General features: G+C 37.1%; 1 protein-coding gene across 2 annotated transcripts in view; it reads right to left on the reverse strand.

The window, feature by feature from the left end:
- Positions 1-19,673, reverse strand: part of CACNA2D3 (calcium voltage-gated channel auxiliary subunit alpha2delta 3) — a 396,842-nt gene that overhangs the window by 225,602 nt on the left and 151,567 nt on the right. For both annotated transcript variants that reach the window (XM_058422243.1, XM_058422242.1), the window contains exon 5: positions 11,711-11,873. In XM_058422243.1, the coding sequence (XP_058278226.1) occupies positions 11,711-11,873 (163 nt within the window). The remainder of the gene's footprint in view (positions 1-11,710; positions 11,874-19,673) is intronic.

Genomic DNA, 19,673 nt, shown 5'->3' on the forward strand with positions numbered 1-19,673 from the left:
AACAGATGTACAAATGTATCTTGGGATGAGTACATTACAAAATCCGTTATGTATTCCTAAACACTATTTACTCCTTCAGGAATGTGCCAAATAAAAGCTGCAGGACACCTAAATAAACAAAGTATAGTGTAAAAATGTCTTTGTACGTTTTTAGCCAAACAATATTTTGAAACAGTTTATATTCTAGCCAAGCATGCTAATGCTTAACCAGGAGAGCAAGCCGCCTTCCTCCTCACACAACACATACCCTAGAAAGAAAAAATGCTCCGTGTAACGTAGCAGCATGGAGAAACAAATTATTGCAGCATCCTAAAACAGTAGACAAAGTGAATATGTATATTTAAATAAAGTATTATTATTCTTTGTCAAATGTCAATCTTCTTCACTACATAGTAAAGTTACAGCTTTTACTTCGCCAGACAAGCATTTAATTAATGTATATTCACTCCTAAAGGTTTTCAGAGACCCAGGATTATTGTCACTTTCTTGTCCTTAAAAGCAACAAGGAAGTAGGGGTGGCATCATGATTGACAGAGGTCAAAAAACCTCTTAACACTGTACCTGAGATGGTGCTCAGTAATAAACATTCACTGGCTCACATTTGCCAAAAGGCAAAGCCCAACTCTGAGTAACTAAGCAACACTCACTGGATCAGAGTGGGAGAGAATAGGGCTTTCTAGAGGAAATACTTCACGTTTCCATGTAACCTGGCTCTGACATCTGGTTGCCATGGTGATGAGGATGCATTAGAAGCACCCAGATTAGATCCACAGCCAGAGACAGACTAGAACACAGCAAGGATAAAGCGTAGTACACATCTTGCATGGCCATGCCAACATTTCCAAAAGGCTTGCTGCTAAAGACAGGCTTGAGAGAAAAAAAAAAAAATCTGTGAAGCTAAAGCCCTTTTCAAGAACAAAGCAGCAGACTGAATAAATTCTGGGAATCAGATTTGAGGCAGAATTTAAGAAAAACCAGATGGAAGAAGCAGAGAAGTCTGTGCATCTCTGTCAAACAGGCAACAAGGGTTAAAACAAAGAAATATGGGAAGATAGGACATTTTCTGCAACCTTGATTAAATCTGTTGGACTAAGAAAACTCCTTTTAAATTAAACAATATCCTGTGTTAGGAAGACATCACAAACAGAAATGTCCTAGAGACCTTAAAATGTGAAGACAAACAATCCAGGGGAAGGATTTCAAAATATAAATATAGCTGTCCAGGACAGTATGTGACCATGAGTATTTAAACAACAACTCCAGGATGTCGAACGTTCAGAAGCAAAGTCCATAAAATCATATACCACAGTGACAGACAAGATTTTATTTCCTAATTTCACACCTTACAGGAAAATGGTTTTGCATATGGGCTAGCTGCAGATTATAATCTTTCTACATCACTTGAGAAATGATTTTTTTTTTTTTGGTTCTAATATTTTAGAAAATAGGTAATCTCAATTTTGGCAGCCAGTTGCAAGGCATTGATAGGAAAGTATGACTGAATGATATTCATAGCTCTTTTTAAGTATCAAATTGAAAAAACCTCACTTAATCAAAAAATGGTTGTGGTTCATCACATTTCAATATCTTTTAGAGAAGGCTCTATTTCATGCAGCAGATTTTTTTCCTATGCAAGCAAAACTTTTGATTAGAGTCTGCATTTATTGATTTGTAGTGCATAAACTTATCTTTTAACATGCAGTGAGCATCATGCAATGGAAATGCCATTCGACACAGGTAATATTCTTTACCAGTCTCCAAACTGTCCAGGCAAAACTTAAAGAATATTTGTAAAACCTAAGTCCAAGATCTCCTTTTGCAATGTTTTCAGCCTTCAAGTAAATATGGTAAGCAGAGAAACACAGGCTACACCTGATGTCTTCTGTGTGAGGTCAGAATTATTCTCAGTTGCATTCTCTTCACATTGTCGGTAAATAATTTTAAAAGTATTGGTGATTATAAAGGTAGGAAGAGGCAAAGGATGGAAACAACTGGAAGAAAATAACTTGCAATAGAATGGGAGATAAAAGCTTTCAAATTAAAAGATGGTTGGTTCAGACTAGATATAAGGAAGAAATTTTTTATGATGAAGTTGGTGAGGCGCTGGAACAGGTCACTTAGAGTTGATTCCCCCCTGGAAACACTCCAGGTCAGGCTCTGAGCACCATGATCGAGGTGAAGATGTCCCTGCTCTTTGCAGGGGAATTCGAGCAGATGACCTGCAAAGGTCTCCTCCAACCCAAACTGCCCCACAATCCACAGAACAATAAAAGAGCTCACGAATAATTGATTGCCAACTTTCCACAGGAGTAATAATGATAATCCTAGCAGAAAGCTTTTAAACAAAGGTTTTAGTCACATGATAAAATCTATACTTTCAACAGCCAGAGAAATTATACAGGACAGAGACAAGGGAGGCACAAAAGACAGTGCAAACGTGCTGCAAAGAATCATGTCATGAGCAAAGCTGTAAGACAAAGAGATAAAGCCTCTTTCTGCAAGACCATATTGCAACTATGTAAAAAAATATATATATATAAAAATTGAATTGTGAAAGGAGTTGAACTGTGAAAATGTGAGCAATGATAAGAATCGAATTTAAATCCATTAGAAAATATTTATAGTCATCTTGTTCTCAAAAAAGCTGAAGTACAAATATAAGTTAGGAGCTGTGAGATACTTTTTAATCACTTTTTTTAATAAATACATATTTATGCAGTGATCGTGTTACGGAGTCAAAATAGGTGTTAATATTTGAACGTATTCCAAATCCATTGACATGGAATTAGTATTAGTATGGTATTAATTTAAGGAAAAATGAATTTAGGCTATTATTAATGAAGACTTCGTTATCATTTTACTTATTGAAGTTTAAAGTGTATTTTACAGTCATGAAACAGTTCTAAAAACATGGATTTTACAGCTTGATTTACACAGTTTGAGAATCTGAGCAACATATTGTGTGCCTTATGTTTGTTAGTTGAGTTGACATAAACCATATCTACTGTTGACAGAAATGCTTGAAAATATTCATGGACTTCAGCATCCATCACTGAAAAACTCTGCAGTTATGGAAAGCACTGATAAAATTGCTTCCTGTACTTCAAAAACTCCACAACAGCAGCTCTATCACAGTATCAGGATGAGAAGAACAGACGGAAGACAGTTAAGACAGACTTCTCTTCATTAAAAATTACATTATTGCTTTTAGTTTTCAAAGCAGCAGATGAACTTCAGACTGTATAATTGATCATCAAATTTTATTTTCTGTCTTGATTCTGTCTACACTTGCACTAAAGACAAAGCAATATCTTGCACTAAGGCTTCTACTTCATTATCTAAACACATCTGGATAGACACCTGACAATCTGAAATGCAGCAGAATTTTTTTTTTGGGGGGGGGCGCTTTGTGATTTTTTTGGGTTTGTTTGTTTGTTTCTTCTTTTAAGCTCAATTGAAAAAAGGATTTGGAGAAAATTTTTCACCTGACCACGCACAAACTGTTCTCCAGTTGCCTTTAAAAAAAGATCTTTCCTGTAACATCCGTGTATTTCCTAACCTCACAGAGAACCAGGCCTGGCAATGTAAAAACGCAGAAGTAATTTACTGTGGCACCTGGCAGTTTATGATAGCAGAGATTTGATAAACTAACCAAGCACTGGGCTGCTGAGAGGAATTCACCAAAGACAGCCAATCTGATAAGAAAAATCCTCCCCAGTGCCAAAAGTGCCACTATCAGAATGCACAGTCTAATGTCAGGAGTGGGAAAGAGGGGACTCTTATCAAAGAGAGGTTTTTGGACGTCAATTATGATCATATTTAAGCCATATTATTCAGTTTCTCCCCTCTCAAATACATTATAGTAGGGCATAAAGATTTAATTACGAAATTCTCAAAAACATGACTGTCTTTTTTCACATTATATTTTCAAAATATAATTCTAAATCACATGGCAGTACTACAAAATATAACTTGCTAGATATAAGAAAGGATGTGAAAATTCACTCTTTTATAGTGGTAGAAGTGGTGAAATGTCAGAAATAGCTGCATGTAAATGACGAGAAATGTATTCAGTATAAATCATGTCAACATTAAAAAGAAATCACTGTAAGCACTGGGCTAAAAGTTCACCTAACTTCCTGAGTTTAAAACGTATTCACGTAAGGAAAAAAATGAAACATTGTTCATTAGTATAATGAACATTCTTCAGTATAACGAAAGCTGGAGTGTAACTTTCCAGACCCAACACTTTTGGGGAAATTTTATGCTTTATTTTGACGTATCATTATTAGATTCGCTAATTGATTCTAACACTTTTTCCTCTCCCTGCAGAGAGCACACATCCTCCCTGAAGCAGAGCCTAATGCCTTTTAGGTGAGGCAGTTATCCATATCAGATTTCTAAAAGGAGAAAATACACGTGAATAACCCTCTGCACATGCCCAGACACTGGTATTTCTATTTAGCTGGAACAACGAGGGAAAGCAGGAAGGTACCAAGAAAGCCATGGATGAAATATAGTTATTATTGTAGACTTCACAGGTTAATATGGTCCTTTTGTGCATTACCCACTACATCTCCCTTTTCCACACACCAATCAACACTTCACCTTGGGTCCTTCAGCGACAGTAAACAATTCTTTTCACAAAATTCCACGGCAGGAGTGGACGTTCCCATGTTCAAACTAACTTGAGCAGACATCACTCTAAATCAACCTGGGAAGAAAAATTTCCAAAGCGGAGTCTGTTCAGAGCAAGTCTGTTCATTTGTACCAGCGTGGGGCTGCTCTGTGTGCAGCACATTTAAGAGTTCATGTGATGTTTACCCCAGGGTCTTACTAGGAGTAAATGGCCAAAGCCCAAGCTAAAAGATACAGATGTCAGTTCTGCAGAATCCTGAGGCACAAGCTTCCATCTCCCCACGCGGAGCACAATAGCTGAGCACATGAATCTCAGGACCATGAAATGTAACTCTGTGTGTGACAGTGCCACTTCAGCTGTGCTGAAGAGACCAGACTGCTGAGCCAGCCCTGAAATGCTTCAATAGTCACAGAGCTTCAAGCGAGAAGCTGTGCCTTGGGCTATACAATGGAATCTCACAGGGAACAAACACCGGGGCAAAAAACAGGCAAGGACTAAAATAGTGGTTACAATACATTCCTGGCGCTCAGAAGTGGTCTGTGTGCTGTACAAACAGAAGGCGGTGCACAACTGTAATCTGACTGTCTCTGCATGGACGGGAAAATAGGGACATTAACCTTGTACTACAGCCTAAATTAAAATTCTGACGCGGGGCTTCTGCAACTTAGCTGCAGAACTGCAGTCACAAAACTATCTTGTGTCCATAATTTCCTGCAATATTTCAGTGAATCACACACACATGTCAGCATCCTTTGGTGTGAGAACAGGCTGCACCACTCTCCACCACATAAGAGAGGTATATATACACACATATGGATATAAACCTATATACTTTCATATATATTGTATACATATGGCTTTTCCTCAGACATTCACTAGTGATGGAAACAAAAATGCACTTAAGTTAATTAAGAGTATTTAAAATTGGAAAATCTGGAATTTTTATCCAGTAGTTAAGTTTGGACTCTCTGCTCAATGACTTTTAATAAGTACAAAAAATTCAGCAGATAACTAAGTCTTGCAAAGCTGTAGAATACACTTAAACACACTGCACAATTGTTGTGTTAATGGGATGAAGGTTTATCCTCTAGGAAGTGTTTCTCCATTATAAAACTGAACAAGTAAAACAAGATTATATATTCTGTAAACTAGAAATGACAACAAAGGAAAAACCTCCCATTACTTTAAATCAACTTATATAAGCCTACTTTCCCTCCTACTGCCAAGATAAATTGTTTTACTTTGTTCTTTTTTTTTTTTTTTAAGTCAAAATCAAACATGCTTCTCAAGATGCGTCTGATCTGATCCAAACAAAGAAATTATCCTTTCTCCAATCTACCACTATTGGCACATGTCTGCCTCCTCCACCACATCTCAAAGATGCTGTCCAGGGCTGCTAGACAGATCCACTTTGGTCACCTTGGTGGTATGGTCACCCTTACCCTCCTTCTGTCAAAACACCCAATGAGGAAAGTCAAACTTGGCTCATTCTGCAAGGCATTTTTAATTTTAAAAACATTTAGAAAGGCTGTCTTTGGGTGTGCAATATTTTAGTCCAAAATCTCAATCTTAGACCAAATACAGAGGCAGAGATATTGTAAGATTTTCTAAAATGTAAGGGGGTTAGAAAAAAATAATGATTTTATACATGAAAAAGCTCTCAGGCACAGAAATCTCTCTTTAGTTCTAAATTTCTTACTGTGAAGAGACTGTTACACTGAGAAACAGAGTTTAAAAGACAAGGAGAAGTGCTCACATCCTGATATTTTTGAATCCTTGAAGAGAAGAGAACCTAGGCTCTTACCGTTTCTCCAAATGTAAAGCCTATCTTGTCATATAAAAAAGGACCAACTGCAAAATCTCTGAACCAGGAGTTGTTTTCCGTTAATATCGAGGCAATGGGTTTCCTCACGTGTTTCCTAGATTTTATGCAAAGCTAATTTAAGTGGATGAGATCCTGCTGTGTGTCACTTCTGGTACTGTGCTATGCTAGGTTTTGCTTTTCAACAGGTGCCATGACTTAGAACTGCCTGAGCATGTGTCACCAAGGCACACTGACCCTCACCTTGGCTTTGGTTTTCATCTGCATTCCTCTGAAAACCACATTCATCCAAGCACTCATAAGCCTCTTCCATGGAAAAACTGCTGAGTGAAAACTCAGTAGCAGAAAATGTCATTGCTGTCCACAAGTAGGAGTAAATATGAGGTGACAGATTTAGGAAAAAAAACCCCAAAAACTGGAGTAGGTCCTTCATCCCAGATACAGCACATACTTTGGACAAAGAATATGGGATCCTGGCTACCTATATTCTCATACTAACTAAAGCTAAAATGCTACTATATATATATATATATATATATATATATATATATATATATATATATATATTTAATACACAGTTTTGAGTCTTTTTTTATCATTTCCTTGTGTACATAAACCCATTGTAGAATCTTCCTCTCCCCAGTGGCAATCTTACTGCCATGCTCCCCGTGGATGGTTGCCAGATAGCCTAGCCCACATTCCAAGTGCTGCTTTTTAATTATATGCCACGTTCCAAGATTCTTCTAAATATACTACTGTCATCTCAGAAAGTAATAAATCAAATGTTGAAACCATACAAACTTAAAATTAGTAATCTTCTTTCATTATTACTAATGTCTTCTACAATAGCTGCTTAAAATAGACTGACTGATAATGCAGACAGTTGTATCTGGGTGTCTGAGGAACGTGTAGCTGTGGAAGTGTACATGCAAGATATGTCCAAGACAGCAGCACATCCCAAATAATTCACATTCTAAATTAATAGGAAGACATAAAAAATAAGACCTATGAGAACTCAATTTGTGCCTCTATGTAACCCATGTAAATTTTTTTAAGAAAAGAGTCCAGCAGCTAAATGAGACAGTGCCTTATACACACCTGGACTCTCTGCCTTTGCAATGCCCAAACTGGATTCAGATTGATTCTGGACTTCCAAAAATTAGACTTTCCTTCTCTCATCAAAAACATACCTTCATTCCTCCCTTCTTCTTCCTCTATGAATACTTTTATGTGACTAATTCACTAACAAACTTTTCCCTGCTTTCTGCCAGAAACCTAGCCACAGCTGATAATTGCCGAATTTGTGGATGGAAGAGCTACTGCTTGTTAAGACAGTTATCCCAAAATGTCTCAATTAATTAATTATTCATTGTTTAAAAAGATACTGCCTGGCAAATCCCGTGGCTGTGGGCAATGAGGCTGCAGGTAATGAGCACACCAGGTGTTCAAAGAGAATAGAATGCAGTGACAGATTTAGATTCCCAAAGTATGCTTAAGCATTTCTAAACCAAAACATTATAGTGAGCAGTATTTTTCAGGAAACTATGAAGAAGCCAGGAGAATGTTGGGCAGTTTAAAAGGATCACCAGCTTTTCTGCAAAATGTCCTAAGGGTGACAGGTCTCTATGGACCCACAGGTAAATTCATTTAACTTTAAAGCACAATTATCCCACTTTTCCTTATTCTGAAGTCCTCAGTGTATGAACATTATAGGAATACCAAAATATTTCTTTTCTGAACTGCATAGGCCTTATATTCCAAAGACAAGTAATATTTATGTTTTTTAACCTTAATGGCTGTTCAGTTGTCATGGTTTGACACTGGCCCAACACCAGGCACCCACGAGAGTCATTCACTCACCCTCCCCTGACACAGCTGGGCAGAGAAGAGTTAAAAAAAAAAGATAATAAAGTGTTCAGGAGTTGAGGTAAGGACCAGAAGAAAGCACTGCAAGGGCAGAACAGTCTCAACTTAAGGTTGCAAAGTGAATTTTAGTACTAACAGAATGAGAGGAGGATAATGAGAAGTAAAATAAGCCCTTAAAACACCTTTTCTTCCCCCAGCCCCTCCTCACTTCCCACCAACAACACAGGGAGACAGGGTATGGAGGTTTTTGGGTCAGTTCATCACTGAGGTTTTCTTCCACTGCTCCAGGAGAGGAGTCCTTCCCGTGTGAGACCATGTTACCACCCTCTCTAATTGGCCCAGCCTTGGCCAGCAGCATGTCCATCAGGGACTGGCTCTGCTGGGCATGGTGGAAGCCTCCAGCAGCTCCTCACAGGAGCCACCACTGTGGTCCCCCTGCTGCCAAAAACCAGGCTGTGTAAAACCAATACACCATTCTAAGGTATGAAGAAAGCAGGGAATGAGGGTGTGCAGAATTGGAGAATCAAAAGTATAAAAGCACATCAATAACCAGACCAGCTCTTTCTATTTTTCAGTGATGATCAAGAGCACTGTAAATGCAAAGCTCTGATTGTTTGTTAAATTCGTAAGTTTATCTTTCCTTCTATATGATGCATGCACTCTGTACTCCAAGGTGGCTATAGTGCATGCTTACAAATTAGGTTGGCTCTCATTTTCCTTTTTAAAATGTCCCATGCTAGATTTTAATATTGCCAATTTGATATTCATCATATTTTTATTTATTTCATCATAAATGTAATGAAATTTGGTTTTGTTCTCTATTTTCAGATTCCAAACTTGAAGGTGTCCTTAGAATGGGAATTATTTAATCCTGTTGTTGGCATCGATATTTTTAAGCTTTTCTATGAAGAGGCTGAAAGAGCCAGAAGATATACGAAGAATAGCAATGTGCTTATGTGCCAAGATTTTTAAGCCCATCTCATTTGGTGCCCAGTTTAGGGACTGTGAACTTCAGTGATTCCACAGCTGGGCACGATCACTGTGATCATGGAAGCTGACCAGGACAAACCTTTTCCCAAAGCTTAACTCAGCCCACAGTTGTGCAATTCGCAAAATAATGGCACCTGATTTCAGCCACGGGATTTTTACAGTCTTTGGCAACCAGATTATAGAGCCTGGTATTAGTAATTAACTACAGAACAACTAATTGAGCCTTTAGTCATCTATTGAATAAGATAAATGAGCTGAGCTCCTGTGGTCTCAGTCCATAGCACATTTGCCAATGCTTTGATGAGTCCTGTGACTCTTCTCTGAACCCATTGCAAATTCTCAATATCTGTGCAACTGAAAAAACCAAAACTAAGGAAAAAGTTTAGAACTACCTTACAAATAGAGTTCTTTTTTTTTGCTATGTTGACTCAAAAGCCCTGTGTTTAACTATCCAGTGATCATACTTGTCTGTTTTCAACTGTGAGTTCAGGCTGTGGTTCTCCCTAGTAATTCAATAAAATAAAACATAACCTGGAAATGAACAACAGGCCCTTTATAGAGAAATGGTATTCTGCAGACACTTGGTTGTAAACCTATCAATATCTACTGCTTGTACCCTCAGGCTAGGATTAAATTAACTTGTTATCACCCCTCTGCATTACAGAACTGGGTAACAAAAAACTTAAGTATATAGTTCTCTTCTAGGTAAAAAGACCATTTCCAAATATTGACAGGCTCCAAACAAGATTATTATGTCCATGTGCAAGGAAAATGCCAATAACAAACTGTATTCCTGCAGTTGGAATATATTTACATGACTAAAAAAATGCTTTCTTTCCTGCAGCTGCATGAAGTGACAATTTTGGATGGACTGAATGACACAAAGTAGAAACAGGATCATCACAGAACTCTGTCTTCCCATTTCTACAGAAAATCCCTGTGTGAGAGGCCAAACCAAAATGTAGCAAGCCCTTTGACTTTGGCCTTTAACTATAAGTAATCAGTATATAGAATGCATTCAATACATAGCAGTAGCACATATCCCATAGCTGAAAGTTCTTTAGTTCTACTGTTCTCACTAACTACCCAGAATAATTTCCTTCTCTAGAAAAGCACAGTTGCTTGACCTCTATATTCCTGAGCAATCCTGGAATGAATTAATTTACAGATGGGCTTGATTAAATAAATATTAGCACTAGCACAAAAAAAGTCATTTGGTATCTTTAGAAGCTTTAAGCATTTTCCAAGTCTTTTCAAAATATCCTGCATTAATCATTTCACAACCTTTCAAATACTCTCTAGGAAGATTTATTTTTCATCCCTAGTTTAAGACTTTATTGTAGGAGTTTTGGCTTCTCGGGATTCTCAAGTCAGAATTCTAACTTTAAAAAGAAGCTGCCATATCCACTGCTTCCCTTACCAGACCAACTTATCCAAACTAATTTGCCTTATTACACAATATCCTTGCATGAATTACTCCAATCTCTAGCCTGGAATGTATTAAGAGGAAAGCACTAAATGTCCTTTTAGATGTCTCTTAGTATCGTTAAAACACAGAGGAGGAATGAGATAAAGAGATTAGGCAGCTTTCTACAGACCAATGACAAATATAGTCCAGATATTGTTAGGAAATTTTGGCACTTTCCTTCTTTATTTTTCTTTTATTACTGGCTTGAGAAAAAGTAAATAGGTAGGAGCTGCATAAGAACTGCAAAAAACCCCAAATTCTTGCTGTTTGATTAAAGGGAAGTGGCAAAAGGAAAATGAGTAAATATATATCTGAGGTTAGTTTACATTCCAAATTTTTACACCGAAGCCCGTCCCTCCTAATACCTAATGTTGCTGTTTGCTCGTACAATATGATATCCAGCACCTACATCAAATAGGGCAGTAGAAATTATTCCTTCTAAATATTACCTGCAAACTCACAGCAAAGTTTGTGTATAGAACAGGAATAGCACATATACTGCTAGAAATATCCTCAGAAGCTTGAAAGCATAAATCTGATAAAGTATTCCCCTCTACCTCTTCTATATCTTTCAAAGACAATTCTAGATCTCAGCAAAGATAGGATAAAACTGGTGACAATGCAAGCTCTGGTCAAATGATTTGAAGATTCTGGAAAACACTTCGCTAGAATAAACATATTCTGCCACATTCTATGGCAGAACTCGTGCAAGCCTCATATGCAAATCATTAAACTGCTAAATTGCCACAAAACAAAAGATATTACAGAGCTGCCATACTGAAAACATTCTTCCATGGAAAATTTCAGTATTATTGCCAACTGGAAAACGCAGATAATACACAGTTAATCAACAGCTTCATTTTTAAGCGAGGGTGTGCTTTTGTTTGGCCTGTGGAATGATGAAATAAAGCAGTTCTTTTCTTACCCTTATTGTACATATTGGTGGGTACTTGGACATCACTCAGACTGATGTTCACGGGCAAGTTGTTGAAGTGGTCGTTTGGCACCAGAATGAACTCCTTCCCCAGCTCCAGATAGTTTCCTTCTTCATCTCGTTCATTTATGAGCACAGCGTTGAAGTATTCATACTGCAACAGAAACCCACATTCTCTATTCAGAATGCACATTCAGCATAAAAATGTGGTTTGAGCAGTTTATTACACCTATCAATCCACTGATTAACTTCTCCAGCTAGAAGACTAAAACTACAAATTTTTATCCTCTCTCTGGTCCCCTCTATACTCTTTGTACAGGTACATTTATGAAAACAGATTTATCAATACAAAATCCCATATTGTTTCAGTTCTCTGGCTGCCCTGAAAATAATAAGGGCAGTCCAAGAAAAGCTCTAATCATAAACAATATATGTACTATTTTTAATACACACCTTTCTAAATTTAAATATTTTTCTGGATGATTACTTAATTATGACCTCTGTTTAGCTTATTTCCACCAGATCAAGAACTGCTGTCAGTGCTGAACTTAGTCCCTGACAAACTAAAAGTGCTTTTACTTCACAGGGGTATTAACCACAGCTGTGGATGTATACTCAATGTGTACTGACTGACATTTCCTAAAATTATTTGCTTTATACTGAATTTTAGAAATGCACATCATAGCTGGCCTTGTAAATTATGCATATTTTAATATGGAAATATAAACTTAGTAGTGACTTATTTTGAACAAGAAATTATTGTCTGCCTGTTAAAGATTCCTGAAGACTATTTGGCCTATTTTGTACATAATTATACCCAGATTAGCAAAAGCAATTTAGATAAAATTATTGATATCTTTTTGACCTAGTTTAACCAGAAGTTTTACTAAGCTTTGAAAGCAACAAACAGTACAGACTAGTTTTTAACCTCTTAAATAACTTAACCCTCAGCAATAAATTGTGATGTTTTTGCTAGTTGGAGACCAAAGTTTAGTGTCTTTGAAGAATCAGATTAATTGAAGTATGATTCCATGCCCTAATATCCATTTGAGAGTAAATGCATATTATATTTAAACACAAATCTATGTTTATTTGAGGATAAAATATTGTGTATTAGAATATGCAGCAATATACTGTTCTTCTTGAACTGAACTTAAGGTACGTATCATGGAATAATTTCTACAGAAATTCACATACAGATTTAGTAATTTCAAGGATGTAAATTTTATTTGTCCATAGCTTTTATAATACTTTATGAATGGAAGGAAAAATGGACAAATTTCAAGTAAGGATGTCAGAATATACTTGAAATCAACTCTAAAAAAGCACCATTTCATTTCATTCAGTGGATTATTTCCTTTTCCAAAGAAGTTAAAGAGTAGAAAAACTCCTTCGTCTTGTTCTGTGAGTTGCAAGGCTTGCCAACTACTAAAATCTGCTTATATTAAAAATAATAATAATAATAATAATAAAAAAAAAAAAAAAAAAAAAAAAAAAAAAAAAACCACACCACCAACCACTTGTTTTACAATTAAGGATATTTAGGACTGATTGTTTCTTCAGTTGATGTAATATTCATTGATTTATTGGTCTGAGTCTGTATTTTCTCAGTTCTACTAGTGTATACACAATAATCTGATTTATGTTTGGGGTTTTTTTCAAAAGCACATTGTAGCATAAAGTAATCCTTATGCTATTACAGATTATTAATATTTTCCTGTTTGGTTGGGGCAGGGGGTTGGCTTTGGCTTGTTGAGGTTATTTTTGCAAGTGAGAAGCCTACAAAAATAGCATATTTAAGACAGTCCTGGAAGTTCTAAGTATTAAACATCAGATAATGTATGCAGCTCAACAATACCACTGCAAAAGATGAGCATTTAAGCAGAGCTGTTATACAATGGCTTCTTTTGGGCTCTTCTTTTGCAAGGAAATTATTGAGTGTGACAGCCGAAAGGTGATAGAAAGAATATTAAAAACTGAAGAAAAAATAATAGAGTAAATCCATCTGGCATTCTGACACTGCATTTGAGATAAAGCCCAAGGGAAAGAGGATAAATTCCTGTTTGCTGACAACACAAATACTCTACCTATACTCTTAGAGAAAATGACTTCAATTTAATCTTGTCAGTGGAGGTCAGTCTTTGATAGAACCTTACCTAGGTGAGTTCTGAGTGCACACAATATAACACGCCAGAAAGTTATTAGTCTAATAAATAACAAGGTAATTATCCAGGTTAGGAGCAGACTCAGCTCTAGTGTGACTTGTCCAACAGATGAGTTCACTCCAACATTACCTAGAGACCTGCAGGTGAGCGAGGAAATCTCCTTCATGTCAACTGTTATATTAATCAATAGAACTAAAAATCAACTTTTAGACTTCTGTGCAGTCAGATTTGCTAAAGTAAATACACTGAGTTTTTGCTTGCACTTTCCTTCGCAGTATCAGCATCATTCTGCATGTTCGATCTGACATTTTGAAAACCACACTATCATAAAAATAAGACAAGGCACATGGGAATCTCGGTTCTCAGTTTTATCCCTGTAAATTTTTCCTAGTGCAAGCCAATATAAAGGGATCAGTGCCCAGCAAAACAAGCACTGGACCATTCTGCCTTAACACAGAGCCAACCATATTTGAGACACCCCAAATAATCCTACTGCTGGCAGTCTGCAGAACCCTGCGCTGCTCTGCCATACCCTGTAATCACAGGAGACAGAGACTTATGGGGCTGTTACAGAACTGATCACAAAACTGCTTTACAGCATCATTCACGATGACAGGCAAAAGCAAGTTTGTCTTGAAACAAAAGATACCTTCAGCCACAATAAAAAAAATGTGCTGTGTGATCGCTTAGGATGGCTGCCAAAGTTGTATGTTAATTATCACAAAGTTAATTTGGTCAAAAGAATAGAAAAATCAGAGAAGTGCAAAGTTTGTGGCCTGCAATGAGAACCATAAGGGTAGGTTGGAGACAAGAGCTGATCTACAAGGTAAGAAGGAAATTTCTTCAGAGTCCTCTCTTCCAGCCTAGCCACTTACTTTGTCATGATGTCTCAGCTAAACAAGCACCTTGATAACAATGGATACTTGCCTAAAACAAAACTTCAGTGATTTAGATGCAGTATTGAAAAGTATTGCACACATCTCACATAATTGCAGTATTGTACAAAGTATGGTACAGGACTGATGTTCTATATTGCCTTTTACATTTATCATTCTGTAAATAGAAATCCAGTGATGCCCAAGCATGCTATCAAGTATTTGTTAACACTGTAAACAGCATTTATTTAAACATAAATGTTTACTATTCAACTTAAAAGGTGCATTATAATGAAAACGGCCTTTGCAACTTAGAGAGGATTTGGCACATAAGAGTAAACCAGCATCAGTTTTTATCATCGCATTTTAAAATGAAGTATTTGGGGTTTGAACAGCATGAAAGAATGTAAGCCACAATTTTAGTTTGCTATATGTTTTTTCTAAACTGTAGGAATTTTTTTTTATTTTTTTATACCAGGACAGCAAAAAAAAAGTCTCATTCACAGGGCAACGAGGACCAGAAAGGTGTAAATGGGAATGATTTGCACTAAGGAGCCAGCATTAGAGCAATATTTGGATTACACTGATAATTCTTAACTACTCAAGAACCATTTTCACAGTGCTTCTGTAACTTTGCAGCTCATCTAAAGAGAAAGTTAAATGTATCTGAAAGATATTAAATTAAGGAAAGCTTATGGCATTTGTATCGAACCTCAAACTGTTAGAGCATCAGAGAAAGTGAAGTAGCAGCAAATAACATGGAAAATTAAGGGGAAAGCAAATCCTATCACAAAATAACACAGACGGCTGGAAACGTACAATATTTGAAACATCTACAACAGGTGCAGCACAATAACTATTATCATCAGTGTTTAAACAAAAAAAGGCAAAAAGTCTATTTTCTCAAGACTGACAAACAAGAGCCATCTCTAGGGAGAGCAGAAAGGTTCATGATATGTGAAAAGCAAAATGAGGAAAGTTATCCACTCCGAGGGAGGCAGTCCTACTAAGAACACATTGGAGACAGTGGTCTCCATTCTGGTACTCGAGTTAAAGAAGTGGCAAACATCTGAATGCTTATCTGTTTCTAAGGCTCAAAAAAACCTCTTCTGGTAGTAAAGAGAATCTGTTTTCAAGCAGATGATTAAAGCTCTTAGTTATCTATCTTAGTTATGATTAAAGCTCTTAGTATTCACTAACTTGGTCTGCTTAGCAAGTATAAAAGGTCATAAATGCAAAGTGCCTCATCCAATAAAAACTTCTGCATTTTAAAAAGCTTTTATGTTTGAGAAAACAGCATCTCTTGTTGTAAGAGACAATCTTTATAATTTCCAATTATTCTCTGAAGATCCCACCTTGCTCCTCTGTCAGAACATCCAGCAATTTTCCCCCTCTTTTTTATGTCTTTATTCAGCAGCAAGGCTCAAGAAACACCTGGGATCGAAAAGTTGTTATCAGTCCTGCTTTAATTATGGAGGCAGTACAGAAACATTACTCGCATCCTCGAAAGAACAACTGATCTGTGTTCTACACAATCAAATTAAGATGACCTTCCCCCAGGCTATACATTACTTCCCCAATATGATTACCCTATTAAAATTGCCATAAAAGAGAAAAAATAAATAATACTTCATTAGAGTACAAAATCTATTATAGCAGTAAATTGATAAGACATCAAGGTCTCAGACTTGTAAGGATTAACTGATTCATTGGATGTAGAGAGTTTTTATGAAGGCTATTTCACATCATCCACTAAAGTTAAAAAACATCATTTTGGGTTACAAGTTTCAGATGAAGCCCTCTTTTCCTTTACAGATAAATAACTTCAAAAATTTTACTTTTACATGCAAAAGCTCTCAAGAGTCTCTTCTTTGTCACAAGAATGAAAAAAACCTCTTTGCTCACTAAAATTTAGTAAATAAAACAAGGAAGAAGGAAACATTTATGTAACAGGCTTTTAGTTTAATATTTTGGACACCTTGACAAGCCTTACTGGATATCTATCATTTTTGTTGGGTCTAGAAGAGCAAATATTCAGCGTGTTCATTTTCATACACATAAGAAACCTCCAAGGAACCCTTTCTGCTAAAGACCAAAACAAATCCCTACTCTGCTGGCATCATAATTTTCCCCTTCTCCCAGTGTGCATAGGTTAAAAAGATTCCAGTTGCATGAATAAGTTCAGAGCCAGGGATCATGATCCTAGAAATGCAGCAAGCCAGGGAATAAATTTGATGAAAATTTCTAGAGCAACGCTAAACAAGACTTTCACGACTCAAGGGAATCATCTTGCAACCAGAGCACAATAATTGTCGACTCTGTGCATTTGTGGAGGTGGAGAATTTCAAACACACAAAATTACCCCCAGCCCCTGAGAGCCTGTGGCCCAGTTACTGTCAAACACTGCGAAAGGGTGAAAAGGCAAAAAAGCCCAACCTGGCAAATCCACCAGCCCAGGTAGCGTGGCCCTGGGCTAAGGTTTATCATCTCTTGCACGTGCTGCTGTGTGAGCAGGACAAAAACACTTCTGGGGCTGGGGCAGCCCCTTCTCAGCTCCCTCCTGCTCCTCCACTTTGGCCCCAGCACAGGCAGAGCTCCCCGGGCTCCGAATTCAGCTGAGGATGCTTCTTCCCGTTCCTGAGGGACACGGACAAGGGCTCTACACTTACTGCTCCCAATTCAGAAACACACCGTCAGAAGTGGCTCGATTTTCTTAGTAACAAACAGGAGAGGTTTGCTAGGCTTTATTCAAACAATATTGGAAGAAGCAGCAATCAGCCTAAAACTTGTCACTCCAAAAGGACAAACTGTACAAGATCAAAGAAAACAAGAGAAGACTAATAGGTACTTCTGAAGGCTTGAGGATGTTAAAACATTTTTGAACACACTTGTATCAAGTTTGCAATTACTTCCATCCTCAGTAGGGTTGATCACCTTTTTCAAACTAGGAAAAACAAGATAAAACATTGCATAGTAAGCCATGATTGGATTCATAATGTTTTTAGAGCATTATAAACCTTTGCTATGTCTCAATTTACTTTTAGGTTAAAAGTAGTATCCCACTGATATAGGTGTGGCCAAATCACAGATGCAGAATATGTAAAGCAAAACACATGCCAACAGGTTGTCAGGATGTCCTTCTTCTAAATTTCACTAACTCAGATATTCCCCAAATCAGTTTTATAGGGCAGACCTTTTTAAATTAATTATACCATATGTGTATCATTACAGATGCAAAAAACCTGCAAGATTTTAATTCATTTTAATACCATTTTTATTACTATCTATAACCACAGGATTTTTTCATTTCTTTTGAAAGCCCTACGGCTAATACCAAGCTAATGAACAAGCAAGATCAACAACTTCTGCAAAATAATTCTGTAAAAGAGAAGAGCAAAAATGGCAGACTTGCTTTGAAATCAATGAACTAACGTATTCTGATGTTTTTCATTTTACCACGAGGTAACAAGGGAGTGATGTTCAACATTAAAAACTCCCATCCATATAGTTTTAAACATGCTATAGGGATAGAAAAGCAAACTATTCCACAAACAGATAAGATGAAAACTTTTAAAGTGAAATCAGTGTCGTTCTGTGCATATTCCGTTCATCTGACACATTCAGGTTGATGACAACCTCAAGGCTGCTTCTAATTATCAATGGAGACGTTATGTGACTTCTCTGTGCCTTTCTACAATCATATGCCCTAAGCACCTCATTCCTACTTCTAAGAAGGAAGAAAAAAAGATATTTCTCGAGCTCTGCACCTTCTCTGTCTCCCACGAGAAGCAACTTCAACCCAGACTCTTCAGTCTAAAGCACGCATATACTGCTGCTCTGGGCTGAGCAAGGGCAGTGCAGCCTCCCCAGCAGGACGTGTTCAGGGACAGGACAGCCTACTCAGAGCCTTGTGCTGGGCTGGGGGTTAATAACTGATTAGTTAATAACTGCTCCCACAAATACAGAAAGTAACGAGGAGCCCATATCCAGCAGTCAGCATCTGAACACTAACCGGGGCCCTGAATGATGAATTAAACATGTACTTTACCAGATTTATCTTTTTCAGACCGAGAGGGGATAATCAAAATAATTAAACAGTGAAGAACTAGAACAGAGCAGAATTTCATGGTGCTCACTACAATCCCATCTTTGTTTAGTTACTTCCAACCACCCACCAACACGCAGGAGGTTAAATGAATATTATTGACTGCAAAAAGGAAAGCAGAACACGTGCAACGTTATTGAATTTATTTGGGGGTAAAGTGAGAGATGAGATGTTGAGCAACTGAACGTATACAAATCCTCTTCAAATGATTAATGACTCTCTCAAGCAATACAGAAATTTGGTCAGCTAGGCCCACAGTTGAAATAACAAAACCATGATGATGAGTTAATTTAATAAAAGAAACACATGTCTCTGGAGTAAAGGGGGAAGGACAATGGCATCTATTTTATTCATAAAATAAGTTTGAAGTGTTTAGAAACATCTCACAGAGTATCACAGAGCATGCACTTACACTTCTCTGATTCTTTACAATTTTGCTTTGTACTGATTTTACGAATAAAATTTTTAAAAGGACACAAAATACTTTTTCATGTCACATTCTAGGTTTTTTCTTGACTCCCTTCAGCAAGTGTGAGTCCTACATACAGAACTTCAGAATCCACATAAACCAGCTGAGGCAGGTTTACATCAAATACAGGTTTTTATTTGCCCTAAGAGAGAGCTGGGAGACAAGGGAGGTTGGAAAGAGGGGCAAGTTAAGAACCTGGATATTGGAAAATATCCGCTCCGGTAAAATTAACATCTGCACCCTATTGCCATCCTGAACTTGTGCAAATAAGTGAGTGGTAGAGCCCAAGAGTTAAGTTTATGGCGTACAAAAACAATCTCTTTTATGTTTTCAACTTCTA

Source organism: Hirundo rustica, chromosome 12 (assembly GCF_015227805.2).
Source record: "Hirundo rustica isolate bHirRus1 chromosome 12, bHirRus1.pri.v3, whole genome shotgun sequence".
In the NCBI taxonomy this organism is placed as follows: Eukaryota; Metazoa; Chordata; class Aves; order Passeriformes; family Hirundinidae; genus Hirundo; species Hirundo rustica.